This window comes from Mus musculus, chromosome 4 (assembly GCF_000001635.26).
Source record: "Mus musculus strain C57BL/6J chromosome 4, GRCm38.p6 C57BL/6J".
In the NCBI taxonomy this organism is placed as follows: Eukaryota; Metazoa; Chordata; class Mammalia; order Rodentia; family Muridae; genus Mus; species Mus musculus.
Genome location: NC_000070.6, coordinates 43,254,143 through 43,267,893, shown reverse-complemented (window position 1 = coordinate 43,267,893; position 13,751 = coordinate 43,254,143). Strand labels below are relative to the sequence as shown.

The following is a 13,751-nucleotide window of genomic DNA, read 5'->3' as shown; positions in this document are numbered from 1 at the left end:
GATCTGATGGCCTTCAAGGACACCAAGTACAATTTATACTTGTGATCGTAGCAGCAGGGAGGCAGAGGCAGGAGGATCAGTACAAGTTCTAGGGCAGTCTGGTCTATGCAGTGAGTTTTAAGCCAGTTAGGGCTATCCATCAAGACCCTGTTTCGAAGCAAAGAAAGAATGTCTACCTTGGCAGTTCCTCAGATAGATAGACACCTACTTATTCACATTAGAAAGTTCGTGGTAGAGAGTTTAATTTTTCCTGCCAAGTAGGCATTAAAAGGAAAAGAATGATAGCAAATGCCCAGGAATATTAAGAGTCTTGGGGAAATGAGCAAATTTCCTTAGCTACCAGGGATATGACACAGCTGGGAGACTTAGGGTTAACCTGCTTTACGGAATAAATGGACAAATGTGTGCCCTGTGGGAGCAACCTGGGGGAGGATAAAGACTCTTTGGAAATGTCTGGATAGACATCTCAGGGAGTGCCAGGGAAACCTGTATATCTGAGGAGTACTGACAGAGTTCTCTTGGTGAGTATTACAATAATTCTCAAAGAAGTAGGAGGATGAATAACCACTCGGTAGTTCAAGTAACATAAGGTCTCCAAGCAATGCTGTCAGAAAGAAAACCGTAACTTCTCCTCGGGCGCCCCCTACTTACCGTCGCCTCACAGCCTCCTACTCCAGCAACCTCCATCTTAACGCACCTTTCTGCGCTTGTGCCACAGAACCACAGCTTCCGCCCAGAGCTGGACCCGCCCGCCCACGCGCTGCCGCGAGCTCGTCTCCCGCCACGCCCCTTTCTGCAGATACTGAAGCTGGAAAGTCTGGCTTTGAAGTAGTTGAGTCCTAAATCCCTGAGATGGCCAAGTCCTGAGATGAAATCCTCAGATCCTTCCAGGGGCTAACTGCATGCTAATGAGGGGAGAATAACAAAGGGGCGTGCTGCCCAGAGTTGGTGGGGTCCAGATGGCTTCCCAGAGGTGACAGACTGAAAGGTAGTGTGGAAGGGGTGACTGGAAATTAACAAGAATGGACACAAGAATGTAAAATGGCACTGAGGGCAAATTCAGCTGCGGAATTGTGTGTATGGGTATGTGTGATGGGTATGTGGAGGGCACTCCTGGAGGGGTTTAAGTTTTAGCTTAGAAGCCACTGTGACCACTGAGTAGCTTTTTTTTTTTAAATTAGATTTTCTTCATTTACATTTCAAATGATATCCCCTAAGTCCCCAATACCAACCCCACCCCCTTGCCCTGCTCCCCAACCCACCCACACCCCCTTCCTGGCCCTGGCATTCCCCTGTACTGGGGCATATAATCTTCGCAAGACCAAGTGGCTTTTAACTGAAGAGGAAAGAGGACGGACCCAGAGAGATGGCTTAGTGGTTAAAAGCACTTGTTCTTGCAGAGAACATCCATATGGTGTTTCACAACCATCCACAACTCCAGTGCCAGGATCAGATGCCTTCTTTTGACCTCTGTGGGTACCAGGCACCCAGGTGGTGCATGCATACATGCAGGCAAAACACTCACATAAATGTAAATAAAACTTTAAAGTACTTTTTAAAAAGAGAGAGGGAGCAGGAACAAAGGCTGGGGTTTATCAGTGATGCAGAGGAGGGGAAATAAAAAATACTACGAGGAACTAGGAGTTAGAGTTCCTGATAGGCAAATATATGAGAGGGGCCATGACTAAGTAATAAAGACTGTGAACTTCCAAGATGCCTGGCTGCTTCTTCACCCTCTTGACCTGAGACAAAGGTCTGGAAATAAATAATAATAATAATAATAATAATAATAATAATAATAATAATAATAATAATATTGTCTTGTGGGATTTTTTTTTACCTCCTCCTGTCAGTGGAGCCCCTGCTGATGGAGTGCCTCAGCAAGCTCAAGGCCAGATCAGGACATATTTACACAACAGTTATGGGCCAACCAACCCCAAATTAGGAGAGGAAGCCCCTTCACACTTTACAAGTTCCTAGCCATCAAGAAGCTGGACTTCTGCTTTGCAGGAGGGTCTTTCTCTGTGTCCCTGCTGAATGGGAATATTTTCTCACTTTTAATAAAAAGCTTTCTTCTGACTGCTGAATCTGCCCTTTTGCAATTTCTCTACAGCTACCTGTCATGGTCGAGATTTTTCTCCCTCTGCCTTGTAGTTCTTTAACTGGCAGAGAAAATGAACCCAGTCAAGCCCCTTAACTAGACTAGTGGACTAGAAAATAGAGAGTAGGTTCACAGGGACATTCCATTTTCTTAGCTGGAGCCTGGAACTGCTATGTGGACCAAGCTGGCTCAGATTCACAGAGATCCAAATGCTTGTCTCCCAACTGCTGGTCTTAAAGTGTGAGCCACCCAACCCAGCCCCTGGGGACAATTAGGAGGGGAGGGGGAGGAGGAAGCAGCTTTAAAATGACTTGGCAACTGACTAGAAAGGATCTGTTTAGGAAGCAATGGAAATGGATCCAGTTTCCTGTTGCAGGTGCTGGCTACGGTAGGAAGAAAGATGTGAGGTCTGTATTTTCTGTGTCAAGTCTTTTCTGATTCTGTGAGGCCTCATTTTAACCTTCCTTTCTCTACCTTCCTAGTTTTACTACCACAGCTCATCTGCCTTGAAAAGAACTGGGACGCAAAGCCTAACCTGGGCTGCCATAGCAGCCTTAGCCCTACTCTATGTCCTGCATCTCTCCTCTGCAGATGCACGTTCACAGCCCAGGCTGTGATCCACCTCAGTGATCCTAGATGGAGGAAGCGTGGACTACTTCTCTGTGGCACATGTCAGCTCCTTCTCTTCTACATCTTATGTAGGAAGCTGATGTTCTAGGTAACAAGACTGTTTATGAGACTGGTTGTCTCAGCCTAGTGACTGTGGGTTCCGTAGTCATTCAGGACACTTAGGTTCCACCATTAGCCAATAACTGGAGTTGGGATAGGGTGTGTAACCAGGGGTTATTAGTCTAAAAGCTATGATTAAACATGACATTTTTATAGTTTTCACATATTCACAGAATTCCAGACTCCAAAAGCTGCTATAAGATAATTTATTAAAGTCTACCCTATAATTTCCCATAATAATGGCACATATAATAATTAAAAACAGCAAAGATGCTTGGTTTGTTTCGTGTGTTGACTGGCGCATTGTGGACAATGTAGAGTCCTTAGCAATTTCAGGCTACTATCAGGAAATCCAAAGATCAAGTCACGTTTCTGAGCAAGGGTCCAGGAAGCTCATCTGACCTGCTGAAAGGGTTTGTTTCTGACCTTCCAGCAAGCCCTCAGGTCCCCTCCATCCAATGCATACAGAGGAATCATAGTCCAAGCTCCTCCTTTATGCTTGGCCAATCCGTGGGGAACAGCAGCTGATCACAAAGAAAAGAGGAAGGCCAAAGACTAGATGTTTTCTGCAAGGACGACAGCCGGAAGGTTGTGACCATAGGTGAGAACAATTCTTTCTAGACCATTTTCCATTATTTTTGGCTTTGTTCAGGGACTACTCAAGAAAATATCTTTGGATCCTTAGTTGGCCTTCAAGTCTATACATATAAGATTGTGTGTGTGTGTGTGTGTGTGTGTGTGTGTGTGTGTGTTCTAAGCATCACTCCCTGCTTACAGGAGTAGGAAGCTGGCAGTACTCTGGGCAGATAAGACCCCTGGTGCCTGGATTCCAAAGAAATATTCTGCTAAGGGCTCCAAAGCACCATGTGAACCTGCTTTGACTTATGACAGCCATTCTGAGCAAAGGAATTAGCTCAGTGCCTCTGCAGAAGGTATCTTGTTCAGTTTCCAAGCCTTGTTCTCACTGAAGCCAGACAAACCAGTCCTGCTGCTCAAGTGACAGTGAATTCCACTCTGTGTGTTCCTGCTCTGGCCAGTCGTCACTGTGGATCATGGAGTCAGCCAGGTACAAGCTCCAGGCATTCTAAACATGTTCTAATGAGGAGCACATAAGTGCCTACCTGGACAAAGTGTGGTTTAGAGAAGGGTGGAAGTGGGAAGTGGAATGGACAGTTGTCTACCAAGAAGAGCTGACATCCTTGGAAATGTCTGTCCCTCTCTATTTATGGAAAAACCTCTCCATGAAGTAGCGTCCACAGCCCAGCTTCTAGCACCACAGACTACTTGTTGGGGATTCAGCACGTTTCTCTGAAAAGCCATAGTCTTACTGCCCCAATTTTCTCCTTAGACATCCTAACTGGGAGAGTCAGCCATTTGACTACAAGGACTCTAAGCTAGCTACACAGCTAACTCTCCCTGACTGATCTGGGCAGTAGGTGCTGTCTGGATGGCACACAAGGCAGAGATGGTAGAGATGGTCAGCTCCCTTCCTCTGTGGATCGAGACTCTGATTTGAGCTTCACGAACTCTCGGGCTACCTCGTCATTGCTCCTCTGAGACAGAATCCGGAGAATGGTCATGCCTGTCTCATCCATATGGATCTTCCGGCCCAGTGGGCACCAGCAGGCACAGCTGCCCTTAGCTGCCACATCCCTCAGGGGCATCACTGCCAGTCCTATCACACGATCCTCCCGGGCAAAGCAGTAATCCTTCACACAGATCTGCAATTCATAGGCCTCTGGACCCTCTTCATTTCCCAGGAGGCTATAAGCACAGGGTACAGAATAAAAAGCCAGAAATGAACATTTTCTGCTGAATTTATCCAAATTTGACATCTAACCAGTTGGTCTACTTCCAGTTTCTTCAGCCTTACCACCCAGCACTCCCCAATTCCAGAGCTCTATAGGTTTCCTACTCTGTAACTTACAAGTGAAACGTCTCGTTGTACTTGGGAGTCCAGTTGTTACTTTTAGACTTGGTTGTGAACTTCCTCTTCTTATCACTTTGGTGTGGGCCAACCATGGTCACTTCCACAAAAGGCCGGAACATACCCGCTGTCTGCCACTTGAGGTCATTGGCTGCTACCACTAACCAAACAAGGGAGCTCTGTGAGGGATCCCACCAGCACTCCCAGTTCTCCAGTCCTAGGTCACGTTCCCCTGGGGAAGGACAGAGCTGGAGCACTCGGATGAGTCTCCCCTGCTTTCTTTTTTTTTTTTGGGGGGGGGAGGTAAGGGTTTATTCAGCAGCTTACGATTCCAGATCATAGTTCATCACTGGAGGAAGTCAGGAAGTCAAGCAGTGCAGGAACCTAGAGTGACCTAGAAAACCTAGAGAACCTAGAGCTGCTACAGGGCCCATGAATGATGTTGCCTACTGGCTTGCTTTCCCTGGCTTGCTCAACCTGCCTTCTTCTATAGAATCCAGCCCAGGGATGGCACCACCCACAATGGGTTGGGCCCGCCCCCATCAATTGAGACAATGCCTTATGGCTGGATCTCTTGGAGGCATTTTCTCTATGGAGTCTCCTTCCTCTCTGATGATTCCAGATAGTAGAGTGACAAGGATAGGAAAAACCAAGGGAAAGAAGGCTTAGCTAAAACCAAGGGTGCATGAAGAAACTACATGTGAACCTATGATCTTTTTTTTTTCTTTCTTTTTTTTTTATTAGGTATTTTCCTCGTTTACATTTTCAATGCTATCCCAAAGGTCCCCCATACCCACCCCCCCCCCAATCCCCTACCCACGCACTCCCCCTTTTTGGCCCTGGCGTTCCCCTGTACTGGGGCATATAAAGTTTGCAAGTCCAATGGGCCTCTCTTTGCAGTGATGGCCGACTAGGCCATCTTTTGATACATATGCAGCTAAAGACAAGAGCTCCCAGGTACTGGTTAGTTCATATTGTTGTTCCACCTATAGGGTTGCAGTTCCCTTTAGCTCCTTGGGTATTTTCTCTAGCTCCTCCATTAGGGGCCGTGTGACCCATCCAATAGCTGACTGTGATCATCCACTTCTGTGTTTGCTAGGCCCCGGCATAGTCTCACAAGAGAGAGATGAGTGAGGCCATGGCTAAGAAAGGGTCAAACTCTGCAGGAGTAAGCGCATCCTCTCACACTAAGACCAGACAAGGCAGCCCAGTTAGGGAACAGGATCCATAGATAGGAAGCAAATTCAGCCCCCTTGTGGGAGGGGGGACTGGGAGAGGAGGGGGACCAGATATTGGAATGTAAAGTGAATAAATAAGTTAATGAAAAAAGAAAGGGTCCAATGTCTAAGTGGAAGCACTTACCTTTCACTGTGACCTTATGCTCCCCAGTGCCAGGATGTGTAAATAAGTCCACCTGAATAGAGACTTCTCCCACGGGGTCATCCACACCAGCCCCTGAGGGACAGACATGATTGCCCACATGAGGGTTTAGAATACACCACCTCACACCCTACCCTGAAGCAAGAAGAAATCACCCACAGTAGTCATGGGGAAGTAACAAATGGGAGAGAAAACAAAAAGGAGAAAAAGAATGAGGCTGTGCACTATAACTCAAAATAGGCTGGCAGTATCTGGGAAGAAACTTACTTTAAAAATACACAGAGAATTTTCTCTCCCTCCTTCCCTCCTCCTCTTTGCTTTCTGCTCATTCTTACTCCCTGCGTAGTGCAAGGTAGACTTGAACTTGAGTGCCTCCTGCTTCAGCCTCTTGATTTCTCAGATAATAGGCATGTGCTACTGTGCCCTGGCTTAACGACAATCTCTTAATGTTCTTAAGGTAAGAGAAGCAATCTCGTGCTTATCCTTGGGATTTCTGGGTGTCCCTTCTCTGTCCTACTTTAATCCATAGAATAACTCTCTAGTCGCAATCTCAGAAGAAGTCAGGCATCCACTGCCAAAGGCTAAGATTTGGTACAGAACTGCTGAACATTTAATAGCTGGTCCAGCCACCCCGAGCACACAGCTCACTGTAGTCCACTGGGTGAGTCAGTGTTTGATTCACATTTGCACAGTGTAAAAGAACATACCCTTTTCTGGCCGAATGTCCTCGTTAGCAGTAAACCTAATACCTTTCCCATCATGTACTGAGCGAGGACAGGCAAGTCAAGAGGTGAGCGGCAGGAGGACAGAGAAAGAAGAGAGGTTAAAGGTCAAAGAGTTACAGCCATTTGAGAGAGCTCAGACATTCAAGAAGCTCAGAGGTGGGGGTGGGGGTGGGGTAGGATGCATAAGTCAAAGAGTCAAAGTCAATGCCTAAGTATTCCACATTAGACTCCTCCAGTTAGAGACCAACTAAACCATGGCAGAACAGTGGAAAGTATAGACGGAACCTATCTAAGGCCAGCAGGAAAAGGCAGAGGTGCCGCTTCTGATTTTCTAGCCCCTGAGGTGACAGACAAAATCCCCATGGTGCACTCCGCTAGCACTTTATGCTCCATCTTCACTGTTACCTAGCTGTAGCTCAATGCTCCCAAAAGCCTTCTGGGTTAGCTCAGACCCTCCCTCATATTACAGGCCGTATATGTCCTTAGCTCTGCAGAAGTTCTCCCTGCCCCCTTCAGCCACACCCATCCCTGCTTCTCTTGTCTCCCCGCAACTCCCAGACTCTGGACTGAGAACAGAAACGGAGCAGTAATGCACAATTCCTCCATTTTCTCATGTTCCATTACTTCCAGTCTTGACTGCTTAGATTTCTCCCTTCTGAGTCAACTCTGTAGTTCACATCCACAGCTCAGTAAAACTCAAGCCTCCCGCTCTTGCTACATCATTAGGGTCGTAACCCTGGCAGCCTGCCCGAGTTCTCTTGGAGGAACCCTTGTAAGTATGCCTGTAGGGTACCTCCTGGAAGGATTTGGCTTCAGGATCAGGTCATAATTCCAGGATGAGCCTCTCTTTGAAGATGTGCTTTAGTTTGGACAGGCATAGCTGGTGGCAAATATAGGGGACTGAAAATTCCCAAGACAAAAAAAAAAAAAAATTCTGCCCCTACCCCCAAAACAGACCAACGGAGCTGTCTGGTCCCCGGTGCATAAGCATCATTCTCGAGCCCTCAGCCTTGCTATGTAGTAAGTATCAGCTAAGTATCACCTGCCCGTGATCTGCCTTAGTCTGCTAATCATCTGTGCTGATGGTCTGGGGAACCCTTTGCTTTTTTTTTTCTCCAGAACACCATCAAGTAAAGCAGTAAGGCTGCACATGACTCCCTGTCAAGGCTTCCTATTTTCTTCTTCAACTGTGCAAAGCTGAGCCCAGGAAATGTCCAGGAAAAGGAATAAGGAAATCCCAGACACATTTTCAAAACCCCTGTGACTCTCATTCCCCTGCCTGGTGTGGGTATGTGCCTGGGTAAGTACTGAATGTTGAGAGTCAATCTTGGAGGAGAAATTGGATCCTCTCCAAGGGCTAAACAATAATTCCCTACAGGTGCTGTATATGGGGGCGGGGGATGGGAACACATAGTTCCTTACCCTGGGCAGTCTGTGAGCGCACAAATGTCTTGATGAGAGTGTCTGTAGTCTGTGTATACAGAGAGAGGGCATAACGCAGAGACTGCAGGTCTGGGCTCTTTTCCAGGAAGGTTTTCTTCAGACCATTGCCTCCTGCATGGAAGTATTGCTGAAAGATAAATGATCACCTGCTTCATCCTCACAGAGAGGCAGCTCCCAAACTGTCCTCAGAGAAGCCAGAAGAGGACTTTGAGAAGAGACTATTTGACAAGCTATGATCCACGGAGCCTCAGCATCATTAGGATGTTCAGCAAGAACAGTAAGGGACAGGCATATTCACGGAGTGTTTGAAGAAAGGGCCTATCAAGTTGGGCAGGTATGAGATAGAAGCATTTTAGGTCGGGTGAAGAGCCAAAGGTGATCTTTTACCTCTCTGAACCTTAGGGAACTTGGCACCTCAGACCTCCAAATGCCTCATTTGTAGTTTACATGCACCTGGCTCATGATCACCTTACCAATCTTGTGTCTTGGGCTTGGAATTGTTTCTTTCTTTCTGTATCCCTGACACTGCTGAGGTTTTGTTCTTTGGATACAGAATACTAAGAGCCTGATAGCTAGTCTGGCATGGTGGGATGTCAAGGCCAAGTGTGCAGACTGTCTGGAGAAGGGAAAAGTGTCCACCTTGATGGTGTCCAAGGCCAAGTCGAGGACAGCACACTGCTTTGGAGTGAGATTCCGTGTTTCCTCCCGTACCATGTGGTCCTGGAACCCCAGAGGAAAAATTATCAGGAAAGCCCAGGGCAGTCATAAGTGCAGAGCCCTCACCAGCCAGTTCAAAAATAGCTCTTGCATAGTAGTTCTCTCCCCATATCAGCCCCCCAGGCACCCTCCCTGCAGCCTCATGGACCCCTCATCCCAAGAACCTTGAGTTTGGAAAGCTGGCTCAGCTCCTTGGCAGCAGTTAAGATCAGCTGGGTGCCCTGGGCAGAGAGAGATCAGTCAAAAGCAGAGGACTGCAAACTTTATCAGGAGGTGAGGAGTGAGGGAAAGGAGACAGTGGGAGGACCGGGAGGATGGTGCTCTTACCGTCTGGTCAGTGAGTGGGGGCAGGACAATAACCCGCTCCATGGTGTTCATCACCACCCGCCAGAGCTCCTTCAGGACCCGCTTCAGAACTGTCTTCTCACACACAGTGGCAAACAGCGTGAGGCTACAGATTCAGACAACAGGTGAGGCTGGGAAAAGGCTGGAGTGCCCACTCCTGAGGCTCCCCCAAGGCTCCCCTGTGAAGGCCTCAGCTTTACTTTTCCTCACAGAGGGCTACTCACTTGCCATCCAGGAAGTCCATGAGAGGTCGCAGCACACTATCTGCATCCTGAGCCACCGAGGCCCTGGCGTTAGGGGATGCATTCCCTGTGCCCCGAACTTGGCCCAGGATGTCAGCCATTTGTCGAACACATTCATCAATCCGCACCTGGAAGCTACACATATGCCTACAGTGCAGCCCTCCCTGTTCCCCACACTGACAGTGGAGCAACAGCAGCAATTTAGACTCATATCTTTATGCTGCGTCTCCATAAGGGACAATACACAGGAATATAGGAATGTCTATAGCTGGATGGGTATGGTAGCAGCTCTAGGGATGTCCAGAAACTACATCTGGTTCTAAGGGTTGCATGTTTGGGGGCCACTGACCTGTTTCCAAACACCATGCTAAGCTCATCCAGAACTGTATTCAGTTTCACCTGCAGCTCCTTCAGACTGTCTGCAGCTTCGGAGTCCAGCTATGGGGGGCGGGGCGGGGGGGGAGACTAGGTTAGGCTGCTCTCACTACTTCATACGCCACCATTCCCCGTATGGCCGTGTTCCAACACCCACTCTTCCCTTCTAGGATCATATCTCAATACTGTCTCCTCCTTTCTAGGACTACACCTCAATGTTAGCTCCTCCCTCCTAGGACCCAACACCTCCCATTCCCAATTCTTCTTAGAAACATACCCCAATGGCTAATTAATTCTCTATCCTAGGTCCATACCCCAAATGCCTGCCTCTCCCTCCCAGGGCCCTCCCTCCCTCTATGCTTGTTTCTCTGGTTAGTACCATAACCCAGTGGCTACTTTTCCTTTCCAGGATTTTACCACAGTGCCTATCTCAAACGAAGCCATCCTGAGTCGGAAGCTAAGCACACCTCACCTAGCTTAACTGAGAGAGGGTAGAGCTCTGTGGCCAGGCAGCTCTGCCCAGGCAAAGCGCAGTGAGCGCATATCCTGAACTTACCTCTTTGCCTCCCATGGCCTCAAACATTTTCTCCAGCTGGACCCTCAGTTGCTGCATGTTGTTCATCAGGATACAGGGCTTTGGGACAGACAGATGCCTTCAGTCTTAGCTCCTTTTAGCACAGTGCCCCTAGTGTAGGGTCCCTCACTCTATTAAGCTATCCCAAGGCTACAGGCACTTCACATTACCCTAAAGGCTGATATCTAAAGCCAATTCAGAGAAGTCTCTTTGGACAAAGATAGTAAACATTTTTGCCTAAATGTAGACTAGGTAGTAGTTACACAGGAACTCATGGTGTTACTTTTTCTATCTATGAATGTCTGAAATTTTTAAATTGAAGACTAAGTAAATGCTTAGTAGAGGAAAAAGCACCAAGTAGAAGCTCAGAGGCACTCTTAGCAAACTTCTCATTATCGTGTGGCATGAATCTTAGGCAAAGCATGAAGGGCACTCAGATATCTTCCACTCCCTTCCTCTCAGTGCCCAGGGCCAGGCCCTACCAGTCTCTCCTTTGTGCAGTAAGCTGGGAAGTTCTTTGATAAGATGTCTGCATACTGCATCAGCACTTTCCCAATGGTCTGAGGAAAGAGAAGAAAAAAAAAAGAGAATCCTTATTATCTCACAGGGGCCTTGCTGCCTGAACTTCCATTTCCCATCCCAACATAACAACAGCAGGGAGCTGGCTGCAGTGAAGGACACGTATAGTCCTAGCACTCGGGAGGCAGAGGCCAGGAGGACTTGTTGCAGGTTCAAGCCAGTCTAGGCTACATAGTGATTCTAAACCAGCCAGGGCTATACAGCAAGACTGGATCACAAATATATGAAACAAAACAAAACAAACCCCTAAAATATCAAGAAAGCAAAGAAGGACTCATAGGAAGGAGCAAAATTCCCTCTCAACTGCAGAGCAGAACTGAGACAGACTATCAGACTATCAGTCTGCTTAAAACACAGCAAAGGGGAAGTAGGTAATATAAGGCTTTACTAGAAGGCCACCATAGAAGAGGGTAGAACACAGGCCTATGACTAACTGTGAGTGTGGTGGTGTGAAGGGGCAAGGGCCCAGGAGGTCCATTATTACCTTAGCAAACCTTCTCATGTAGTGGGCAAGGATGTTGGGGTCTGGACATTCCAACTTCCGGATGATCTCAAAGCTCTGGTTGAGTTGTGTAAAGACATCCACCACAGAACAGGAAAACAAGGCATGCTCTGATGTCTGCTGGAACTAAGGAACACCACACATGGAATAACCATCCATACCCAGCTTTAGGGTTTGAAAGAGGTCTGCCTAGCATGGGTGGCTCCATGCTCTCCATAGCTTTTCTACAGATTGTTTAGGACAGGGTAGATCAGCCTAGCAGAATCTCAAAACTTCTGGCCAATAGCTGAATGCCGAGACCCAACTGATCACTATGTGGCTAAAGTCCCCAACTTACCCCATCCTTCTTATCTCGTTCCAAGGCCCCACGAAGGAATTCCAGTGACACATCTTCATTCTCATCTAGCCACTGTAGCACAAACTGCTCAAACCACCTGTAGTTAGGACAGGAAAACCTGAGGACTGAAGATAATTGGTATAGACCATAAGACCTGACAGCTCCTCCAGATGGAATCTCTGGAAGGCAGGGCATTAACACTTCTCTTTCTAAAGCAGTGCCTGCAACAGGCAACCTGAGCTGAGCCTACTAAACCCAATGTAGGGTACTATCTTCACCCATTCAGAAGCCCCCCACCTGCTGCCCACACACTCACGCTGGGTACTCAGGCACTTGCCCCTGGAGGGCAGGCAGATCGCGCACATATTCATTGTGGAGCCACTTCACCTTGAAGTGCAGGTTCATGTAGTCAGCACTCTTACACAGCCGGTCTTTCTCGTGTTCTAATGGAGGGAGGGAAACTGGATCAAGTTTTAGCAGTAGCCATGGTTCCTATATTTCCTAAGGCAGTAGGTCTACATAGGTGGCTCTGACAGAGAGCCTAGAAGACAGGTGACTCACAAGTATTTCTAACATCTACCTCCCAAACCCATCCTCTAAGAGCTGCCTTTACAGAGGCTAAGCCAAGTCAAGTCTATAGTCTTAATCTAACTTCTGGAAGTGCAAAGTGAAGTCTCTGGTCTCTGGTAAGGAAAGGAAAGGGCGCTAACGATAATTAGTGGAGTCTACCAGGGAATAGGGTGACAGAAGTGAAGGAAAGACAATGGTTTTCTAGTGGTTGTTTGTTTTCGATCTTAGTAACTGAACTATTCTATCAAGTAGGCTTAAATGAAGAGATATTAAGTTACACGTGATAGGAATATGTTAATAGGAGCCACTAGAGACAGAAAACCAAACAGAATGACAGGGAACAACCATGTTATGACAGAATCTCAAGGTAAAGTGAAGGGCTCCCAAGAAGAGCTGAAACACAGGAAATGAGCCCTCAGGGAAACATGCAAATGAGGATCATCACTTTGGAAACTATGGAAAACAGAAGAAGCCACCATGCTGTAGCAAATAGGAGTATTAGTATGGATCTAATGGGTTAGCTAGCTGAATCTAAATCTAGGATGAAGTTCACTCAGGGCCAACTCAGAGTCTAGAACACTGACTACATCCACACATAATCTTCCCTTTATAGCTGATGTATTAATTTGAATAATAAAAGTCAGTATGTACTGATATAAAGGTTATAAAGAAGGAGAGACTAAGCAAGAGAGAAGGAGCAGCTGGTATCCTCAAAGACATCATTGCTTAACTTTGAGATAGCATAGGTATTGCTCCTCCAAGTCAAAGCAGAATATCTAGTCTAGGGATGCTAGTTCTAGTGATTAGTGCAGCAGATACTCATCAGGGAAGGAGAAGCCTGGGTCACAACCTGGAAAGGTTTGGAGTCCCTAGACTTTCATCTTCTGGAACTATAGGACCATTGTAACCCAAAGCTACATTTGCCATCTCTTCTAGAAAGCAGTGAGCAAGAGAAGGAAGGATATAAGACTAGAGGCAAAAGGGACAACCAAAAGTTCTTACCACCAAAGAAGACTTTTCGAATACGAATGATAGAAGTGGCTTGTGACAAACAGAGATACCAATGAGCAACAAAAAGTGTGAAAATCGGGGATGCCAGAGACCCTCCTTTCTATTCCACTTTCTAGCGCTCTTGAACCAGTCCCTGGCCTTGAGACACAGAATGATGGCACAGGGTCCATCTCCCTTATGCTTGGTCAGCAATA

General features: G+C 47.1%; 2 protein-coding genes across 26 annotated transcripts in view; both read right to left on the bottom strand.

Moving 5' to 3' along the window:
- Positions 1 to 1,172, bottom strand: part of Atp8b5 (ATPase, class I, type 8B, member 5) — a 107,110-nt gene extending 105,938 nt beyond the window's left edge. For 4 of the 10 annotated variants that reach the window (XM_006538003.4, XM_030253607.1, XM_030253608.1 and 1 more), the window contains exon 1: positions 652 to 1,158. The gene's annotated coding sequence lies outside the window, so the exon portion shown is untranslated. Of the gene's footprint in view, positions 1 to 651 lie in introns of all 10 variants that reach the window. The other 6 variants (XR_003954967.1, XM_006537995.4, XM_006537998.4 and 3 more) reach the window with 6 other exon arrangements.
- A 1,848-nt stretch (positions 1,173 to 3,020) lies between these two features.
- Unc13b (unc-13 homolog B) overlaps positions 3,021 to 13,751 on the bottom strand; it is a 218,681-nt gene continuing 207,950 nt past the window's right edge. For 10 of the 16 annotated variants that reach the window (XM_030253406.1, XM_006537791.4, XM_017320116.2 and 7 more), the window contains 15 exons: positions 12,293 to 12,419; positions 11,977 to 12,073; positions 11,622 to 11,765; positions 11,041 to 11,118; positions 10,541 to 10,618; positions 9,959 to 10,047; positions 9,592 to 9,744; positions 9,350 to 9,473; positions 9,187 to 9,243; positions 8,945 to 9,025; positions 8,285 to 8,432; positions 6,845 to 6,901; positions 6,120 to 6,212; positions 4,758 to 4,917; positions 3,466 to 4,594 (listed from right to left, as the gene is read on the bottom strand). In XM_030253406.1, coding sequence (XP_030109266.1) covers positions 4,309 to 4,594; positions 4,758 to 4,917; positions 6,120 to 6,212; positions 6,845 to 6,901; positions 8,285 to 8,432; positions 8,945 to 9,025; positions 9,187 to 9,243; positions 9,350 to 9,473; positions 9,592 to 9,744; positions 9,959 to 10,047; positions 10,541 to 10,618; positions 11,041 to 11,118; positions 11,622 to 11,765; positions 11,977 to 12,073; positions 12,293 to 12,419 — 1,772 coding nt within the window. In that variant the 3' untranslated portion in view covers positions 3,466 to 4,308. Of the gene's footprint in view, positions 4,595 to 4,757; positions 4,918 to 6,119; positions 6,213 to 6,844; positions 6,902 to 8,284; positions 8,433 to 8,944; positions 9,026 to 9,186; positions 9,244 to 9,349; positions 9,474 to 9,591; positions 9,745 to 9,958; positions 10,048 to 10,540; positions 10,619 to 11,040; positions 11,119 to 11,621; positions 11,766 to 11,976; positions 12,074 to 12,292; positions 12,420 to 13,751 lie in introns of all 16 variants that reach the window. The other 6 variants (NM_021468.3, NM_001081413.2, NM_001384106.1 and 3 more) reach the window with 2 other exon arrangements.